We start from the raw sequence: 21521 nt of genomic DNA on the forward strand, positions 1-21521 counted from the left end.
TACAAATATCCTGGCTTGTGTCAACTAAGCCCTCACATGTTGTTATTACGACTTCACCTCATGTCGCTGTTATTTCCTCTGCGACACTACACGGGTTTCTCCTTTAGCGGCTACGTCAGAGGGTTGTGCATAAAACCAGGCATGTGCAGCTGCCTGCTGTGGCGATCCTTGTGAAGTAGCTTTGTTTTACACTAAGTGGTTTTTGTAAATTTGCCTCTAATACAGCAACAATTTGGGTTCCTTCATGTTTATTTATAAATGAATGAAGTGAATAACTGTCACACACTTCCCCAACTGTTCATTCTCACTTGATCGTGCATCAGTGCCAAGCAATTACCACATGCATGAAAGACGAAATGTCTCATGTATGATGACATGATATCACAACAAGCATGATGATATCACACAGGAAAGCTACAAAGAGGAAGACCGCTTTGCGGTAACTTACACAAAAACACTGAAGAAGGCTCAGATTAAATCGACAGCCTGAAAATTAACCAAAGTTTTAGAAAATGTGTTTGAGCAGCAAATAGATCCCATTGAAACTTTATTAAAATGAGTAAAAAGAACACTAGATTATTCCAAAGGAAAATCATGAGCCATCCCAAAGCCATCTGTCAAGTCCTGATTTTAACACTAAAGAAACCAAAGCTAGGAGATAATCAAAAGTAACAAATTTAGTAGTAAATGTAGGTAAAAAGCTGACTTCATATGCTATTACTTGTTCTGAGCAGCTACCTGTCCCAACACTTGTTTCTGTTCCTCTCCTGTATGCCACGGACACATTCAACCAGAGCAGGTTTACTATTGAAACTATGATCATTTACATGATAGTGAAGTTCAGATTTTGTAGTATAGAATTAATTTGGTTAAATTTCTCATCTCTGGTACTTATAAAGTTTGAAGTGGGCCTGTAAATGTGGACGTCATAATTAAACAATCATCTGATTCTGAAGGGGTCAGATGGGATTACCTCCTGGTTCTTCCTGATGCATATTTATCATAAATGTGCTTGCAGTTTGATTATGTCCACTCAGATGATAACATGGATAAACCTGGGAGCATAAAGTCATCTTCATAGCCTCTTCAGGCCTCCTGTGCGCTGGCGACAGATAGAGCTCGCTTTGTGGCCTTTGCTTATCATTTTCTTCTCCTGCAGAGGTTCAGTATGTGCTGCCGTCTCTATGCATCACTGTGACAGGCTTTGCCCACTGCCTTGACCAAACAGATGAAACAAGCTACTCTGACTTCTGGTTTAAAACCTTTTTTAAAAAAAGTGTTAATTTCAGTCCAACATGTGTGAAGTCATTCCTTTGTTACAGCAGTAGGAAGCGCATGGCACTGTGGTGAACTCGTGCACTAGAAAATCCTGTAATCATTAGCAGTATAAAAGAAGCCATAGATAATCTATTATAGCCATACTAGTGATAAAGTATCTGTATTTTGAATTTAGTGACTCATATTTAGTGAGCTCTACTGATATCAAGGCAATAAAAAATAAAAAGAGGAGGAAAAAGCCCTGATTTTGTTCATGTGCTCCTAGAAATCCTGGAATTTGCCTGCAGCTGGTGACGAGCTGGGGTTCAGATGAGGCCTGGGGCTTTAAAGTGTAACTTAACACTAAATCCATCGTTTGATCAGCAGCATTTCATATTCAGTCATGTTTACTGTACAGGTCACTGATCCGGTTTCAGAGAGATATTGACGGCCTAAGCACGAGACATCCATGAATATTGTTTTCTGGGCTAAATCTGGTCAGTGTGTTACAGGCTTAAAAAGACTGACATCCAATAAAGTGAAAGATGAAATGTCTTTTTTGGCTATTACAAAGACTTGAATTCACAGTCACAGTTACTGAGGCCAAAATCCAGTCGAATTAGGTTCAGAAGTGAGCAGCAGATTACTCTAGCAAGCTTTCAAAACTGCATACAAGCCATTAATTTGAGCAACTCGTTGACAAAATTAGAAGTTTACCCAAAGGGTGAATGGGATTTTCTCCTGATTTGTTTTTTTTTTTCAATAAGGAAAGTCAAAGTTACAACTTCAAACCTTCAGAGCTTCTTTATCACATTTGTATTGTAAAAAAAAACAGATAATTACAAAGATACTTATTATGACACACTGAAGGGGCTTTGTGTCATGTTCAAGACTTGAGTCAGGACCTAAATGCGGCTTGCTCACCTGCTCAACCAGGTGAGCCGTAATGTGCCAAAGTGGAACTCTACTGGTGACAGCACCAGAATAAAAATTATCCAGGATTGGGAGGAAAAAGGGTTTATTTCACTGATTCTAGGCATCTTTTTAACAACTCAAGAGTTCCTATTTTACCTTACATTCACACCTGTGGTGCAGTAGTTAGAACTGTCACCTTATAGGCTGGGTTTTAAATTCAGGGTCAGTAGTTGTGCATTTCCCTGTTGATCCTGTATCTGTGGACGCCAAGTCCGAGCCCTGCAACCCTGACATGGGTAGAAAAAGAAAGATGGCTGGATGAATTCACATGCTGGGACATAAAGACTTCTAAAAAAGGCAGCTTTCCACCTTTCACATCTCAGTGCTGTTCAAGTTTTGTTTTGTTTTTTTAACTGGAGTTAAAGCCCCCAATAAAGACAAATCTGCATCACTGCATCAACTTGGCACTGGAGGGCCTGCTTTCCCTCTCTCAAATATTGTTTTGCAGTTATTTAACCATAGCACACACCATTTTGATCATATAAAGGGATGTATTCAGGGTGTTATGTTGCTCTTTAACAGCTCTGAAGGCCACCTCTGAGCAGGACACTGAACGCTGCACTTGCTGTCAGCTAATTTAAGAAACCATAGCAGGGCAGTCAGGTGGTTTAACTGTTGTAGCACTTTAAGTTTATGCTGCTGAATATTACATGTTACTTCTGTGTCAGTACTGTATGTATTTATGTACTCTATGTATGTACGTGAATCCTGACTGGGAATGTCAGTGTGTACAGATGTACTCTATAACGATATGCATATCATCTGTGTTTTAATGTACTCTTTGTTGTCAATAAATACAAACAGAACATTACAGTTAAAACTTGGTAAAAAATGAACTTACTGACATCAGTTTACAGGCAGGTACCAAACATCAGCAGGTTTAAAGGCATTTAGTGTAAATAATGTGGGGTCACCACTCTCATCACTTAACAACAGAAACCTTCACAGCAGGGATGTCAAACTTCTCCCTTCTGTCAGCGTTACAAATTTCACACATGGACCAGATTGGAGTCTTTGCTGAGCCAATTCTGGCCCCCGGGCCTTATATTTGACAACCGTGCTTTACAGAGAGCAGTGACCAAACCTGAGTGTTTCAATCACATTTAGTGCTTATTTTTGTCTTTTATTCAACTTTTTAAAAAACCCCCAAACAACTTATGTGCCACTTGTACACTGATATTTTAAACACCACCTAACTTCAAGGCAAGAGAGCTCAGTTTGACATTCAGAAAACACTTAACATGGATCTGCTTTTCCTTCTCTTCCTCTTTCTGACTGAAGAGTCAAACATAACTGAGAGCCAAAAGCTGAGATTTCAGACTGCTCTTAATGCTCAGATTCAAACTGTTCTTCTGTTCTTTGTATATCCCTAATATATGATGATGATGCAGCGTGGTTTGCTTTGTGACTGGTGTCTGGTTTCAACAAGCAAAGACGATAGCTAGACGAAGAATAACTCTTCATTAAGTGTTCAGATGTCCTGTTTATGGGGGAAAGTGTTTAAGACGAGCCTTTGCAAACCAGTGGTCACATCACATCAACTAAATCCAACTTCTATACACAGCCTATGCTCTTTTAGCTTAGAAGCCCCGCCCACTGGGTGTTCAAACCTTCTGTTTGCAGATAACAGCCAAACAGAAGACAGTTGGTTTAAAGAGGGAGGAGTTAAAGCAGCTTGTTTTAGACAGAGAACGAACTGAGAGGCTGTACCAAAGATTATTTTGAGCCTTGAATCATGGAAGGCTAGTCTAGAATCCAAGAATAAAAATGAGCCCTTTAATGTGCCGTTAACACTAAGTGCATCTTTTGGTTCATAAAATCACAGGCAGCACTAACAAGGTGCTGAGACTGAAACAAGGTCCAACTCCAGTTATCCTTTCCATATTAAGAGATGTGCGGACTATCAGGTTCTTTTATTTATTTACGTCCGCTGACCTTCTCAAAGTGTAGCTGGAATAATCAAACGGAGCCAGTGACACACGTCAAAAACACCCCCACATGCAAACCCGTGACATCAGCTGTTGCGCATCACACGGTGAAACACCAACACTGAACGTGTGTTTCAATGTTAACTGTAAATACGGGTAAAGGGATTGTGTTAAGGCAACACTGCGCACAGATACCTCTGAGGTTTGGATTAATTTGTTACATGAAAACAAGTCCGAGTTTCCAGCCAAGAACAGGAACTGCTGGGAGCACCAGAGTGATTACAATCCTCCTGAGACGGTCTGCTGTTTCAGTCCAAAAAGTTTCCTTTTGATTTTTGTATCTGGATAAAACAATTAAAGACAAACACTTTCTCATTCTCCTGTCTTCATCTTTGTGAAAATACAAAACCAGTCAGAGATTAGTTGACTCCAGCCTCTGTGGGGTCAGACTGGATTCAACGCGTTTCTGTGGTAAACCTTCTCCCACATCACCGTCCTGCAGATGCAGAAGAAATCCCACAGGTTGCAGAGGACGCCACGGTCGAACGGATTCTCCTCGTCCTTGCAGGTCTTCAGGTATGAGATCCTGTGGCGGGACATGAACTCCCAGGTGGTGCAATTGATAGAAATCAGGTACAAGTGGGAGCCTAGCAGCACCACCACAACCACGGAGAAAATCCCGACTATGCACAACGCTGCCAGCAGAAAGCCATTCACCCTGAACCACTGCTCCCACGTAAGAGCAGGAGAAATGCCTGACCTGAAACACAAGGAAATTACACAACAGGAATAAACTTAGATCTGTTTGGCTATAACAGAAGTTCATCATAAGAAAAAAAATCTGGATTAATTCACTGGTTTGTCCCATAAAAAGTTGTTTATAAGAAAACTAAACATAATTTAGCAAGATTAAAATCATCATCAGTTTGGTTGTTCACAGAATTTGCTGATAAGCAAACAACTGAACATCATAAGCCTGTTCTCACCCTGAATACTGACTAGTAGGTATAGAATGCATGCTTCTTTTTTTAATCTTATATACAAACAAAGCAGAAGACAATGATGAAATGCAAAAAACTGCAGTTCCTCTAAAGTCCACTTGAGGCTTGCTTCAGTTTAAACAAACTGCTTGCCTTCTATGGATAGTCTGCAACCATAGTGAGGTCACCCACTGCTTCTGGATGCCATATTTTGAAACTGAAATCAAGGTTGAAGAAGTTATCAGCTTCTTGACGGTTGCAGAGCACAGCCACATATGCATCTGTTAATAACAAAATACTAGAAGCGCAACCACCAAAACTGAAGCACAAACTTTTAGTCAAATCCATTAAAAATGCTCGAAAAAGGCATCAAAAGCATAAAAACGCTCAAACTGTTCAGTTCAGAGGCCCAATGGAGAACTAGCTGCTACAGCACACCTGGATTAACTGGTGAGTTCAATAAAAATCCCATTTACTCATTACTATATTGGACGAACTTCAATTTTTAGTGTTGCCACAGAGACCGGCACACAGCAAAACAGCAACGCAGTGGTAACACAAAAAAAAAACAATGACTCTTTAAAAATGACAGCGTTGGTCACGTCACAGTGGTTATGTCCAGCGCTTATATACAGTCTATGATTTATCTTTGATGAGAAGCCTGCTGCCTGACAGGACAAAAACACTAATGGTTTCTTTTTTGGTTGATGGGGACATCGCTGTAGGCCAGAGGGAATACATGCATGTCTCAATGTTTAAACATCTGCTATAAAACTAAGCGGGATGTAGTACATTACATTACCTTGATAGAGTAATTTAAAATATTACATTTTTCACAGGGCAACACGAAATATCGGTTATGTATTTTTGAGAGTGAATGAATTAACAAAATCTGAAACAGAACATGCTACATCATCTTTGTTGTCACCAATTCTCCTGACTAAAGGCACATTTCAGATTTTATTTAGATGTATAAAAATGGGTGTTTAACAACCACGCTGCCAGCTGTTTGGCTGCCAGCTGTTTGGCTGCCAGCTGTTTGGCTGCCTGTACTCAGAAGCTTGCAAAGTGTAAACTGACATGTTTTTTTTAAATTCATTCTTCTGTGTCCAGGGCAACACTGGTTTCAATAAATGTCATGAAATATTGTTGAAAGGTTTGCCCACATTACCCCAAGTGTTTTCTTTTATGCTTTACTCAGCTGATAATCTCTGATTATTACCCAGTAAAGTTTAATTACCACAGAGCTTACTTCTGCCTCTGTGTGTGCACATAAACCTCTGCTCCACAGCGGTGCCTTTAACTGGAAACCTTAAAATGAAGACGACTTGAACTTTATAAGTGTGCTTAAGCAACCTGTCACAGATCATCCTTACACAATTTAACCACTCAGTTCAGTGATGTTCTCCAAAAGTCACAATTCTCCAAAAGTCACAAGTTACCCAATTCCTTCTAAAGATAAAGCGGCAGAGCAGAGTACACTCAGTACAAGATAAGTTTTCACTGAGTCACTGCTGGAAGGCAAATTGAGGCCACAAATATTCCCAGCAGATAAGGACATTTATCTTAGAGGCTGGAGACGGGCGGAGGCATTTAGCAGACGTACAGAGCGACGTGAAGGCCCGACAGCAGGGTGAGCAGCTGCACCAGCAGGTAGATGATGAACCAGCGGTGGTTCCTCTCTCCCACGCAGTTCTCAATCCACGGGCAGTGGTGGTCGAAGCGATGGACGCAGCGTTTACACATGTGGCAGTGCTTCGCTCTCATTGGCTGCTGCTTGACACACATGGAGAGAAAATAAAATAAAGGTGCTGTTACTAGGAAAGGTTGATCGCTCTCCAGATTTTTTAGATGGTTTCTTTTGGGTAATGCAACCAAAAGAGAAAGTTAAATCCTTCTACAGCTGCACTGATTAGTTGATTAAAAGAAAATCAATCTGCAGCTCTTTCTGCAATTAAATCAGTGCTGCAAACAGACTCGCAGACAACGCCTCAGGGCCGTAAGAACATTTGTTGGGCTGTAAAAGTCCCTGATAAGGAAATAGGGGTAAGATACATGGGTGTGGCTGAGATCAACACAGAGAACATTTTTCTGCCACTGAAAAAATACAGTACAAAAGGTTTTGACTGAGCTTTGTCTGGCAAAACTTTCTTTTTCTCTTTCATGATGGAAACAAGCTTCCATACTTGAATGAACCAATGCACAGGGGGAATTTGGTTAATGCTGGCCTACAACTGAGTCTTTGCAAACTCTGACAGTGTCTGTGAGCCAGTTTGCAGGGCTTATTTAATTATAGAAGAAAAAATAAAATGAGACTTAATGTAGCAAATTTAAAAAACACAGTTTGGTTGTTAACCAAAGAAAATGACTGGACATCATAAATCTTTAAACAATGACAAAGGTGAGTCTGTGGCTCTTCTTGACTGGCAGGTGCAAAGTCTGAACTTCAAAGCAGAACATGTTTATAGCCTGGTGAAAAAAACAGTTTTAACCTTTTTAGATAATGTTTTTTATTTGTTTTTTTTATATAACTTAAACTCAGAGGTGTGGACGCTTTGATTAACAGGCGTGCCAACAAATAAAAGCTGGACAAAGCTGCGGTGACATTACCCATTCGATTTCACATTTTAAGACCTCGGCGTGTTTCATACTTGGGCAGATTTCTGGTGCACAAAGGCGTGTTAAAAGCACAGCCAAAGCCACAGAAATGGCCTCTATTCCAACAGATACTTCTTTTTATTTACTTTTTGCTTTCCAGTAAGCTCAGCTACCATGTAGCTTCCATCGTCCCATCAAATACTTTCACGCAGTCCAACCAACAGTCAGCCTGAGGTCCTGTCCACACACACAGGTCATGTAAGTGGTGGTATTAGGCTGCTGAAAACTGAGCTTTTCATTAGCTTTTTGTCTCAGGAAAAATTAAGACTTTGTTTTGCAGTGTCACCTTTTTTGTGAGATGAGACTGTGTGTTGTCTTATTGTTTGTTAGTGATACACCTAGGCTTCTGATTGGTCAACATTCCTGTATGGTTAGAGTTATGTTACCACCTGTTGCTGTGGCACTTTTGACAGTTCATGGCCTCGTTTTGTTTTTGAGTTTTTTCTTGTGACTTGTGATGCAAAACAGTGTTGCTGTTGACGGGGTCTTATAAACAAAAGAGGAAAATTCCAGTTTTTAAGAAATCCTCGTGTACGTGTGGATGTAGCCTCAAATTCACAATATTTTGAAAGCCAAGTTTCTTTCAGGAGGAGGATGTTTGTGTCTTTGGCACCATTTTAATATCAGCTGCTTCTCCTGACATATGATGCAGAAAGACACCATTTAAACCCAACACACAGAATTTGATGAGTTGGAAATGCGGTCACGTCAAACTTGGTGAGCACTGGAATTTGGCAGCTGGCAGCAGCTGGTTACCTGCAGCAGGCAGTATCCACAGCGCCTCAAACGAGGGGTCGATGACTGAGGGATCATCGCCTCCATTTCTTCATTCGGACTCTGAGCGCCCTGTGTAACACAAACAGACGTCAGTCACAAGTGTTCACACGCACACAGAAACACTGCAACCTTTCAGCATTAATCACAGGTTAGTACAGGTTTTAGTCCATTTGCTGATAAGAAAACATCACATCACTGCTGACCTCTCCGCAGCAGAGAAAAGGCAGTTAGTGGTCACCACTATTACAAAACATTATGAAACCAACCTTTCACAAAGTGTTTTAATCCTTAAAGAAGGTCAATTAACTGCTTCTTATATAGTGCTTTTCAACTCTATTTGAGCATTCAAATAGCTTTACACAACATGTCTCATTCATCCATTCTATCTAATGTTCTCACTGACTCTGATAAACGCATCAGGAGAAACTCAGGGTCCAGTATCTTGTCCAAGGATACTTTGGCATGCAGACTGGAGCAGCCAGGGATTGAACCTTCTGCCTGCCTGCCTGCTGAGCCACAGCCAGCCCTCAAATTAGGATCTACTTTGAATTTGTAATCCAAGTCTTTTTAATTAAACTCACCTTGACAGTGTCATTGAGCACAAAGCCGGGGTCCATCAGGGAAACGGCAAAGTACAACAGCACTGACAGAACGACCAGCAAGAAGAAGAGAGCCGGCAGCAGCAGCTCTCCCTGCTCCTCACATCTCCGCAAGCCTACACACACACACACACACGCACACACACACACGTAAGAGCTAACAAAAAGTAAGATATTCTCCAAGATTTATGTAGAAATGTGGCAGCTAAATAATCTTGCCCTCCTGTGTAGAGAGAGGGCAACCCTAACAGCGGAAAGGACTTTGGGTCATAGCATACATCCACTGTTTTCATAGTATCAGCTGTTGCCTTCAGAGCGGAGGTATTCTTTGACTTGTTGCAGAACAAACAGATTTAAATTCTCACTTGTTCCTACCACTATTAATTTTTAATTATGTGATTTGTTGGGGTTTCAGGGTGTATGTGTTATCTATGCTGCTGACTACAAAGCACACTACCCCTCAGGGATAATATACTTTATTTTAATCTTGATATTGAAAATGTACAAGAGACAAAAAAACAAAACAAACAAAAAAATCTTCATATTCGTTGAGACTGTAAAGTCACAAGTTGTTAAAACAAATGGGAAATTACTTTTTTCTTCATTATAACTCTACTTGTATACAACTTAAAAAAAACCCATATTATTATATGGGTTCATATGAGTATATTAAGGCCACTGTACATCAGATATTGGATTTTATTTTTTTATTTTTATTTAAAATTTTATTATTTGAATATATATGACAAATTATTCAGTCTGGAAAGGCGTTGCATTGAAATATTTAATTTAAAAATATTTAATTATGATATGACCATTTTTAACCCCAAAAAATATATATTTATTGGAGGTTTATGTATCTATTTTTATTTAGGCTCATTTCTTGTGTTTTTAAATAAAAATATTATAATTTGTGGAGTAACTTGTAACAGCAACTGACAGATACATGTCAGGTGGTAACAACTACATAATTTCCCTTAATAAATGTAGGTAATATAAATAATAAAGATACTCGAAAATGCTCAAGTAAAATAAAAATCCTTGTAATTGGAGCCCAACTACCATTCAGCTCCATCCTGTTGCTAACGGCTAAAAGCTAGCTGGTTGCAGTCTGAGTGACTTACTAGTGTTGTGCAGGAACAGAATGACGGTTATGATCCAGGTGAGCAGTGTGTGAGCGACCCGGACCAGAAACCCGCTCCGAAACACGTTCTGCACCATATTAATAAAAGCACCTGTCACCTGTCACCGCTGCTAACGAGCCAGCTAAGAAGGTTAGCATTACCGAAATAAACACATATATATTAAATAAAGACCGAGAAACTTTTAAATATACTACAAAGCAAATGTAGAAATGTAGAAAATAATCTGGAGTCGATTACAGGCGTAAATACGCATTCAATCAAAAAATAAAACAACCGACTTCTGTTTTTATGTTGTTCATTCAGTCTACTTCCTTGTTTCCCTACGGCGGCCTGTATAGGTCAAACCGTTCGAACTGACCATGCGCAAAAGGTTTTCGCAATAGTAAAATACGTCGGCTAATGTTACATTAAAGCACCGTTTATTTTAAAAAGATTAATTTCGAGTTTAAAAATCGTTTTTTCCCCATCAATAAAAATTCTTAGAAAACAGTGACGTCACTTTTTTCTCCCTTTTTGTGTGTGTAAAAAAGGTTGACACGAGCATCTGTTTCATTAACTCACAGGTAGTTTTGCGGGTAATGGCTAATCCATTTCTGTAATTAAGTGAGCGCAGAGAGTTTAGCCTGCTCTTTATCTTTGGCTGCCACCGAGAAGCTTCTAGAAACTGTCTGAAGCTTCTGGGAAGCAGCTGATTATCGGAAACTGCACAGGAAGTGTCAAGAAACGTTACTGTTAGAGGGTTAATGTGCCACACACTTACTTACAAATATGTAAGACTTAGTGGGAGGTTAAATCAACATCATTTTTATAAATTTGAGGTATTTTTTTTTATTATATAGCACTTATTGAAGATGTTGTTATAAAACAATCTGACATATAATCAAAATGTTGTGTAAGCCACAAATCATCTTGCTGAGAGCGCCATTAAATTATCAAGTCAACAAATTTATATTAATATTAATAATATAATTATCGGGGGGGGGGGTTGGTTTGGTGGGGTTTTTTTTCCCAGTGGTGGATATAAGTAGGTGCTTTACTTAAAAATAAAAATGCCACAAGGTTAAAGAAAAATGTCCTGTGTTAAGTAATCAAAACCGAAAGTATTCACTATGACACAATGTCTCTTTTCAAGATTTTAACTTAAGATTTGCAGCTTCCAAGTGTTTTTGTTTGCAAACAATAATAATTTGTCACATGCAAGATAAGAAAATAAAATACAGTCTTTTAATTTTGTTCCAGTGTGCACAGGGTGCCAATCCTTCTTTTCTTTTTTTCTTTCTTTTTGTTTTTGAAACATATGATAGGACAGAGAACAGGACAAAACCTGATACAGACCAGAACACTTACAAGATAACAAATACTGGTATAAACATTCAAATGAGTGTAGTCCATGCAGGTGTGTGTATTACTCTGTTCAGTGTGAAAGTCTTTTCATTTCTTCTTGTTTTACTTCCAAGGAGCCAGACTTTCTTCTATTTTTTTAGGTACCCTTGAGCAATAGTTTTCCAAGCTTTTTGAATGCCCTGCTTTTTCTCTCATTTACAGTCCAGTACTCGTAACTGACCGTATTCAGGGAAATCATGAATATTGACCTATGAATCATTCGTGCACAAGAAAAGCAGAAGAAAATCATTGGGAACAGGTTTTATGAAGTGATGAATCCAAATCTAAAATGTTTGGTTTGAGTCAGTATGTAAGTGTCTACAGCCTCTGTCATGGTTCTGAGCTTCATTTGAAACTGTGAAGTTTGAGATGTGAAACTGGGTGGGAAAAGCATCAGATTTTCACCATGACAATGATCCCTAAAACACTGTCAGTGCAGTAAAAGCATGCCTGGATAGAAACACACCACTTAAAATATAAAGAAATTAGAAGTGGCTCAAGACTTTTGCACAACACTGCACATAATTACATTATACTTTCTGAGGAAATTGCGACAGGCCCAGTTACCACAAAAACTGCTAATTAACTTATACCGCTCCACCATCGAGAGCCTTCTGACCTACTGCTGTACTGTGGAGGACAAGAGAAAACTGTAGTGGGCAGTGAGGGCGGCAGAGTGGGCAACTGACACTTCACTAATCCCCCTCAGAGACATTTATACTGGCAGACTTCAACAGAAAGCCAGTATCATCAGCAAGGACCCCTCGCACCCTGGACACTGAAAATAAAAGGAATAAAAGAAAGGAATTACAAAGCTCTTCTTCAAAACATGAAGTTTTTCTGAAATAATCTCATAACATCAAATCCTCCAGGAAGGTTCCCAGGTGTGAAGTGACCCTGAAGAATCTGTAGCCACAATCAGAGCTAGTTAAAATCTCTAAAAAGAAAAAGAGCTTCAATGTTTCCTATATAACTGAACTGTTTGTGAAAGGAAAGCTTGTGATTCCAGATACTTTCACAAACCTTCCCAAGAAAAACTGACAAATGAGTTCAAGGAAAAGTGATTGGGAAAAGGGAGGTAGGAGGTAATATTTTGGACTAGTTGTCTGGAACCATGCAGTTATCACATCTGCCAGACACTTCAGGGTCACTTCACTCTGTAAATGTTGCTGATCGTAGCCATTGTGTGCATTTATATACCACGTAATCACTCAATTCTTGTTTTGGAAGCAATGAAAAGATCCACTTTTGGATATTACAGATGCACCACCCAGGCATGTGCAGTTTAAAAATAAGAAGCCTGTTTGCTGAGGTTCCACTTGTTTTCATCACATGCACGATCTGCATTAGGAAAACCCTCCAAACACCACAAATATGTAAGACTACCAAACTTCTCAGTCTGGAGGAGTTTGCCGTTTGGAGCTGAAGTGTACCCCTCAGCCTTTTTGAGCTTCAGTGTGTGAATTTCAGGGGAAAAGAAAAAAAGAGAAATGAGACAGATTTATAATTTCCATTTATTTGCATCGAAAATGGTCCATTAAAACACTAAGTCGGCATTGACAACATCATTTAGAGGCTTACTAGCTTTAATTAAAGTGCATTATGCCGTCTGTCTTTTCACTTTCTAAATACACATGCTCTTCTTTAAAATGAAGAAAGAAAAAAAAAAAGCAGAAAAAAAAAAAAAGCAGCCCTTTAACCTGAGGTGAACATTAAGTAACATTCAATTAAACAAGAATTAGGGCGACTAAACACATCAACGATCTCATTGCATCAGCAAAGTTTCTTTTCCCGCCCCGTTTTCACCATTTCAGACAACTACACGTAGTTATCAACATTAAGGCTGATTTATGTAGTTGCACATTTTGGCTCAAGATTTACTTCCCTTTCTAAATAAAACAATAAATACAGGACGGGTGGTAATAAATACTCCGGTCAGTCAGTCACTCAGTCATTCATTCAGGGGTGGAGAGAAATTCAAACTGTGTGCAAAAATCTTCCCGTCTGGGACAATCATTTCACTCCGTGCATTTTAATGCTTTATCCACCAAGATTCACTCAAGAGAAGAGCAAAAATATTTGGTCCTTGCTTCTCATACAGTCACCGTTCAGCTTCTCTTTAAAGGTAATAGCAGCAGTCACGACATCCTGAGCTCACAGAGTCCATAACCTCCACCTCGTCGTGTCCTTTCTAGTCTTTCATCAGCTGACATTCACAGAATGAAATGGCTCCGCGAACCTCTGGAGGGGCCTGAAAGCCCCCGGGGGGATTCCTAGCATGAGCCTTGGGAGGGTGAGGGGTGGGGGACTAGGGAGCCTTATCTTGAGGTCACTCCCAGCTGTGTCTTCAGGTGCTCGTACACAACATAGCTGATGCTGACGGCAGGGATGACTTTAAGGAAGTTGGGGGCCAGGCCTCTGTAAAGCCCAGTGGGCCCCTCGTTCTGCAGGATCTGCCTGAAGAGGCTGGACATGGTCACCTGCTGTTGGCCGCCATCTACTGCAGCTGAAAGGGTTAAAAATGGACAAGCTTAGACTTGTGTTCAAATACAGTTACTATCCAGTTATTTTTAAGTTACTAAATGTATAAAACCGTCTGCTACTGATGGAGTAACAGGTCAGTATTGAGGCCTCACCTTGTGCTTGCATGCGGGTTCGGACCAGAGCCAGGGGGTAACTGGCGAGCTGACCGCAGGTACTGGACACTGTGCCGCAGGCCAGCAGGACGAACACACCGGGGTCTGTGCTGTTGGTGCCGTACTGCTGGAGGTAGGTGTTTTTTAGCGTCTATGGAGAGAAAACAAAAAGGTCAATCTACAGTCTCAGTTTGAATTTTATTTTGTAGGAGTTCTGGGGATTTCCAAACAATGTATGCTTGTGACTGCTCACCTCGTACACTGCGAGGTCAATGCCCGCATAGGGCACGATGCCCAGCATGTTGGGGACGTATCCTTTGTAAAACGCGCCGAGGCCTTCTCTTCTGAAGATCTGCTTGGCGCAGTCAGTGATGCCAGCATACTGGCCGGTCTTCCTCAGAGCGAGACGGGTTTTAAGCACCTGGAACAGATTCAGTACAGATAACGTCAGCTTTGACTGTACAGTCGCGACAGAGGCATCACAACGCTACAGGATAGATCTAATTAAAGAGATAATCACCTCCATGGGGTAGATTGTGCTCTGGGCAATCACTCCTGCCAAAGATCCTGCAACAAACCGCTCCAGGATGCTCAGAGCTTTCTTATCACTGCCGATTAAACGCTTAATCTGGAGAAGCAAGTTGAGAAAGAACAGATTAGCAAATGACATCAAGAACACTGTGCCTCGTCCATTAAACCCGTCCCTTGATAAATCCATCATACCTGCTCGTAAGCCATGAACTTGAGGGCCGACTCGGGGGCAATTTTGAGGATATTCACACCATTTCCTCGCCACAAGGACCTCGTACCACCTTCTTTGATCATCTGCATGAGTCCGCTCATGATGCACATGTTGTTGGTTCGGGATCCGTAAACCTGGGGGAGGAAGAATATTGTATTTGATTAAACTACTACACTAATTATGGGATGACTTGGGCATGGTGCCATGTGGGTCATCATGTTTTTAACCAAATCTAAGCCAACTGGGTGAATATCTAATCAATAGGACAAAGTCTCCTGACGCACACCATGGGGATGATGACACATTTAGTATGGGTAGTTTGAGCTTGGATGACAGCGAGTACTATGAAGCCAAGGGTGTGACAGCGGTTTGAGAGCAGTCATTGGTCATTGCCTGGACTCTGGCCCCTTGCCGTTACACACTGTTAAACGTTAACTTGCTTGTGAGCGTTAGGTGACGGGCGCTTGAGCAATTTCAAACCATAATGGCCACAAATACTCAGAGCTAAAATCTCAGTAACGTTTAACATGTCATGCATCAGCGGACACTTTAAATGCCCGACAGCTTTAGTCATAAGACCCACAAGCGGAGAAATTTCCACAACTTCCTCTTCACAGGCCCATCATGTGCCTGCACTTGATCAACAGCTGCTTCAAGTGTATTAAGAGGTCCAAGTCGATCTTACCTGCATCGTGACTTTGAGTCGATCCAGGGGGGCAGTGCAGGTCCTCGAAACTGCTCCTGCTCCTCCACCTGCGACCAGATGTCTCCACCACATCCCAGTCTGCTTCTCCTCAATGGTGAAGTCATCGGGGACCATGAGATTCTCTCCAACATCGAATATCTGATCAGAAGATGACAGGAATGGTCAGATATAGAGAGCAAAAAACCCCTAGTAGAGGTTTTAGTCATTTTGTCTCGGCAACTAACAGAAATTACTCTCATTATGGAAACATACATGAAGAGATTACAAAGGACAGAGTGGAGGTTAGTTTCACATGGACCACTCTTGAACATTTTGGAACAGGACCCATTTTGTGTCAAGCTTCTATTCTTAACCAACATGTGGTAAAAATCCTTTGTGTTAACATCTGAACATTTCTCTCATGTGGGCCACATGATGGTGAGCTCATGTGTGACTGCAGGTTAAATGTGTAAGCATCCCCCCACCAGCACAGCAAATGTCAGAACACGGGGATTGTTTTCAAAGGAAGACATGTTGAGAATATAGGTCAGGGATCTGTTTAAAACCTCTAGCTTTCCCCCCTTTAAAAGAAAAAACAAAACAAACCTCAAGCATTTTGCCTTCTTATTCTCTCTCTGGGACTCTTATGGAGATAAAACTGTGCAGGTTGACATCTGACCTGACTTTCTGCAGTCTGAAATGATCCAGCACTTTACATCTCTGCTCAGCTTGAGGCCGGCTTGTGCCGCCAGGCGAGTCTGCTAGTCTCATTAGCTCTAAAATAACTTGTTCTGCCCCTGAGATCAGAATGTGTTCCTCCGGGAGCTGTGCTATATTACATCTCCAGTCTGCACCTGCTCTGACCGCTGCTGCTGCTCTCCTTTACATAACAGCACCGAGACAAATCCTTCCAACATAATCCTGCAGGAAAGAGCCCAATTCCTTTCATGGCCTAAGAGCTTAATTGCTGACGCATGGTTTGTGCTCATGGCCTTTCTGGGAATTTGCTCTTTAATTGACCCACTCAACAGGAGGGTGTAAGAACTTTTGCCTTTGCTATGTTATTGTTATCGCATATGATGATAAAGTTATCAACCAAGAATAGCTAAAAGTAGGACATGTGAAAGGTTATGCAAGAGCAGAATTTTCTACTTCTCTTTCATAAAGTTAATTTTGGCACATTAATGATTTGTCTCTAGTTTTAGGCTCTGAAGGTCAAAGCAGCAGATTTGTTCCCTTTTTTGGGCAAAACTTTTGGTTTCAGTGTGAAGTACTAACCGTGGAGTGTTTCCAGTAAAGGATGATCTCAGGAATGTTCTCCGTCTTCTCCACCATGGCATACTTGCTCCAGTCTTTACTGCCGATTGTTATCATGCCGTTCTTATCCATGCTTTAAAATAAATAAATGTATAAAATGATGAGACATTGTTTCCTTAAAAAAAAAATAAATAAATAAATAAATCAAAATCTAAAATCCCAAAGATTAAAAAGATATATACATATATATTTTTTTTTTACCTCTTAAGGACTTTCTCCGCATGTTGCAGAGAAATATGCACACCAAGGTCACGGAGCGACTGCATGAACTCTTTAGGGTCAACGCGGCCTTTAAAAGGAAGCAAAGACACGTTGTGAGAAAATGCGTCCTTCACACTTAAAGCTGCAGAAATGACACAAAGTGAAATTCGAAACCACTCGAGGAGTTTCGTGTGAAACAAAGAGCATGACTCTATCTCCCGCCACATACCTGCATTCTTCCTGTCGAGACTCTTCACCACAAGCTTCAGGTCTTTCTCGTAGTCTTGTAGATAGTGAACAAACTCCTCAAAGTCCAGCTGTCCGTCCGAGTTGTTTTCTTCCCTTTTTAATGTTTTCTGTGAAGAAGAAATAAAACCAGAGTCAGACAAGATGGCAGAATTTGAATAATCTGATTTACTGATTCCAATCCAGTGAGTCAGCTTCATGGAGGAGTAGAAGGTGACATTTAGCAATGGTATGCAGTAGTCATCTCCCCTGAGAGTTTAACAATGTCTTATGAAACAAGTACAGCAAGTTTGAAATGTACCTTGTAACTGATGCCTCCCAAATGATTAGACAAGTGACCATAAACCAGCCCTGGAGACCCACTGGCGCATTAAAGGTGTCCCCTCAGCTTGATTTTTATTACCCAAAGGGCAGCTATGACCATTTGCCAGGCCACAAGCCTCTTGGCTTTCTTGAATGACATCTATTTCTCCTGGGCCTATTAGGGTATTAGGTAATAACACCCTTGTCCATCTTCACCCTCAACTGCAGGCTGACCCAGCCAACTGCTTTAATCCATGTCTAGGTTGAAACTTGCAGGGCTAAAATAAGACCGGGATATACTGCTATCATTGACTGATACCGCCTGACCTGCTGCCCAGACCGCCTGTAGGCATATGACTGAACCCGATACCCAAACTGCAGATATTTGCAGCTTGCACCCTACTCTCTGCAGGAGTGCATCAGTGTGACTTAAAGCACAGCTAAAAGGGCCATTTTGTGCCAGTTCATGAAGCCTGAGATGCCAAAGACAAACTGCTGCAGACTTTAAGTCTTTGCATAACCTTGATTAAAACACGTTTAAAAACACAATTATGAGCAAATCCTAATGAGCCCCAGCCTCTTAACCCCCCAAAAAGGCCCATAGATAAAATGTACTGGATAAGGCACTGGGCACCTTTTAAAACTTGAAATAATGACAGATTTTTTTTAGAGTGGTTTCTAAACCTTTTCTTCCCAATAATTTAATTTGTGTTGACAGATGCATTTAAAACAATCACATTGTTATGAAATCGTGAAATTAAAACATGAAAAGTCAGTGGTGGGTCAGCATTCCTAGGATTACAGATGCACCACGAGTCATAGCTATATGAGTAGTAAAAGACCTCAAGGACATCAGGGAGAAACGCATGACCTAGAAACGGGAACAGCTAATTAAACAACTTTTGTACTTATGCACACGATTTACTTTTTCTCAGTTACATATAGCGAATGATACCGGCTTCTAGCTGCCCTCTTTCAGTGTAAGCGCATGGCCGGAATTCCTTTTTAGGGTGGATTTTCCCCATGTAAGCTGAATGGCAGTCTTTTTCAGCCCGAACCGGCTCGGTTAAGTTTTAAAGTTTGCAGTAACAGGCTTAAATCAACAAATATTGATTACTTTTCAATGTCATTTAGGTTAAATACAGATGTTACGTTAAAGTTGCAGCAAAAATGCCCGGAATCTTCTCGTGAATTTTCTCGAAACCGGTCTTTTTTGCGGCCTAGTCGTAAGGCTTTTACTACTGCGCGCTAATCTTTCCGGTCGCCGGAGTGAACGGATTTGTGGCGCTCAGACTAATCAATGTTACGAACTAGGTTATTCTGACTGTGTTAGTTAACTTATTTCCTACCTTTCGCCATCGTTGGTAGGCTGAAAACTCTTGGGACGGCAGGAACACGCTGAGTTTGTTAAAAAGAGACTTCAACTCAGATGGAAGTCCGTTAGACTCGAAATATTCCACTTCAATCGGGTCCGAGTTAGACACGGGGACGTAAAGGCACAGGCCGAGCATCTTTGGTAAATTAAAACTTCAATAAATAAATAAATATCACAAAGTTGCGTCTGCCCTGTCCGGGACAATACTGAATGCCGGTAAGGAAGGACCGGCTACTAAAGAATGTCAGAAGTCCACGCCTCTTCCAGAATAGCTACGTAATTGGTCCGTCCCTCGTCAATGAAGACAAAACGTCATTTTTACTACGGACGAATAACTGAGGCCGCCCATTGATGGGCTGGACTCGGTCCCGCCTTTTCCTTTCTTTTTTTTTGTGTGCGAGTGAGCGAAGGAAATTGACCAATCCTGTGGCCGGTTTAGTCTGCAATTTGAAATATTAACCAATCCTGTTTTTCCTTCCATTGGAAACTGGCGGCCACGGGGTTTACATTACGGCCTATGTGCAAGAAGCTCCGCAGAACGTTTACATAAAATAAAATAAAATTTGAAGCAACTAATTATTATATGACCACTTAATAGATTTTAATTCAATATAATAATTAACAAAAACATAAATAAATCTTTATTGATTGAAAATATAATAATAACAACAGAAAATCCACAAGTAGAATATTAAATTATTATAATAAGAAGAAAAGTATCTCTTTATTTGTACAGAATATTTTAAAAATTATTTTAAAAAAATATGAAGAATGAATGATAAAGAAGAATTCAAGGTAGGTAGTTTAATAATTTTAAGGAGAATATTTATTACATTTTATTGTACGCTGAATAGATTAGATATGTATTGTCAAGAGTATTCAAATTTACATTTTGTTTCAATCACATGCACAGTATGGTAGTTTTTGCCACATTTTCTTCTATTGTATTTGACATATTTCTTGTGTAAGTGGTCCATTAACTATGTGACCTGAGTATTTCCATTCTGTGCTACAATACATAAACATAACTACAACAATGGGGAAACTTTTTTACTGTACTGCATTGCATATATATTACAGTTTTAGCTATGTTTTTAGCACTGAGATTTTATGTAGCTCAATTAAAATGTTTGTCAGGGGTTTCCAGCCCCCACGAAAAAACCATGACAGGACAAAAACACTTGTTTTTGCTCCTTATCACAGATGCTGATTACCTGTTTACAGCTCCACTGAGGAGGCCACAGCTTTGTTTTGCTTCTTTCATTCACAAACAATGGTCTCATGACCCCCCAGACTTATCTTATATACCCTTTGCAGGAGGCCTGACTTCTATAGGCTGCAAACAAATGGATTAAACTCCATACACAAAGTAAATTGGCTGTATCTCCAGCAACTCCAAAGGTAGAAAGCTTTTTGGAGATTGCTGCATATTAACTAAACTTTATTGGTACTTTTACTTTACTGGAGAGTCTGAGTATCTCTCCACTATTGAAACCCTGTGTCTGCAACTCATCCCCTCACATGATGTTCCCTGCAAAAAGTATTGCATCACTTTGTTTGGCTTGTGGTTGGGTTTTCTTTTGGGGGGGGGTTGTCCTCTGAGGCAGGCAAGCTGCTGGCCCATGAAGGCTGGACAAAATGAATCACAACAAGGACGAGCGCCAAAAGCCAAAAAAGGAGCTGAAGTAAAGCCAAGAGTGACCTGCTGAGCCCTTGAGGATGAGCAGGGCTCAGGCAGTGGAAAGGTCTCAGTTTTGATGGAGACAGCTTTCCACTGTATTTTAAGCCGGGTTAAGTTTGACCTCTGCCTACGTGAGTGTTTACTAAAGTCTTTCTCTTATAATACTTCTGGCTGGGATTTGGAATGACTCTGCAGGCAAATATGTTGCTATAAATAGTGTACATAGTATTTTCTTGTGTCTTTGGCCAGTTGTATTTGTTTGTCCGCACTAACTGGGGGTGGGGGCGTGGGGGTATTTGTCCGCAAAAGTCTGGTTCCGTTGGGGTTCCCACTGTCTTCAAGTGCTTGCTAACAGGGCATTGTCTGATTATTGGGACTTTTTCTACAATGCTGTATAGTGTCCTGCTGTTGCTATACAACATACTGAAATTAAACTCCCAGCTTAAAAATCAGCATCCTTCTATCTGAGACAGTGTATTTTATAGAGCATATGAAGACTGCCAAGTTACGTATAGTTGTTTACTTTAAATGTGTGCAGCACTCAGAGGTTGAGTCTCTTAACCTAATGAGTGTACCAAAGAAAAGAAGCAAGGTTAATTTTAAGTTAAAAGCATTTTGTACAACAATAGTTGT

The 21521-nt window shown here is 40.5% G+C and overlaps 3 protein-coding genes across 3 annotated transcripts in view; 1 reads left to right on the plus strand and 2 right to left on the minus strand.

Annotated features, from left to right (window-relative positions):
• Nucleotides 1-2718: 2718 nt before the first annotated feature.
• On the minus strand, nt 2719-10675 carry zdhhc12a (zDHHC palmitoyltransferase 12a). Its single transcript, XM_085476369.1, has 5 exons — nt 10299-10675; nt 9157-9290; nt 8555-8644; nt 6747-6913; nt 2719-4920 (listed from the first exon to the last, which is right to left on the minus strand). The coding sequence occupies exons 1-5, from the start codon at nt 10393-10395 to the stop codon at nt 4605-4607; spliced, it is 804 nt and encodes a 267-aa protein (XP_085332495.1). The 5' UTR covers nt 10396-10675; the 3' UTR covers nt 2719-4604.
• A 2523-nt stretch (nt 10676-13198) lies between these two features.
• Nucleotides 13199-19428, minus strand: slc25a25a (solute carrier family 25 member 25a). The gene is made up of 10 exons (XM_085476370.1): nt 19182-19428; nt 17513-17639; nt 17284-17371; nt 17044-17155; nt 15766-15924; nt 15062-15214; nt 14859-14966; nt 14592-14759; nt 14339-14489; nt 13199-14208 (listed from the first exon to the last, which is right to left on the minus strand). The coding sequence occupies exons 1-10, from the start codon at nt 19341-19343 to the stop codon at nt 14021-14023; spliced, it is 1416 nt and encodes a 471-aa protein (XP_085332496.1). The 5' UTR covers nt 19344-19428; the 3' UTR covers nt 13199-14020.
• Nucleotides 19429-20994: 1566 nt separating this feature from the next.
• eeig1a (estrogen-induced osteoclastogenesis regulator 1a) overlaps nt 20995-21521 on the plus strand; it is a 37842-nt gene continuing 37315 nt past the window's right edge. The window contains exon 1 of the mRNA XM_085476376.1: nt 20995-21019. The gene's annotated coding sequence lies outside the window, so the exon portion shown is untranslated. The remainder of the gene's footprint in view (nt 21020-21521) is intronic.

Source organism: Copadichromis virginalis, linkage group LG12, assembly GCF_057382275.1.
Source record: "Copadichromis virginalis isolate Kocher_CV1m ecotype Utaka linkage group LG12, C_Virginalis_male_GT1.1, whole genome shotgun sequence".
In the NCBI taxonomy this organism is placed as follows: Eukaryota; Metazoa; Chordata; class Actinopteri; order Cichliformes; family Cichlidae; genus Copadichromis; species Copadichromis virginalis.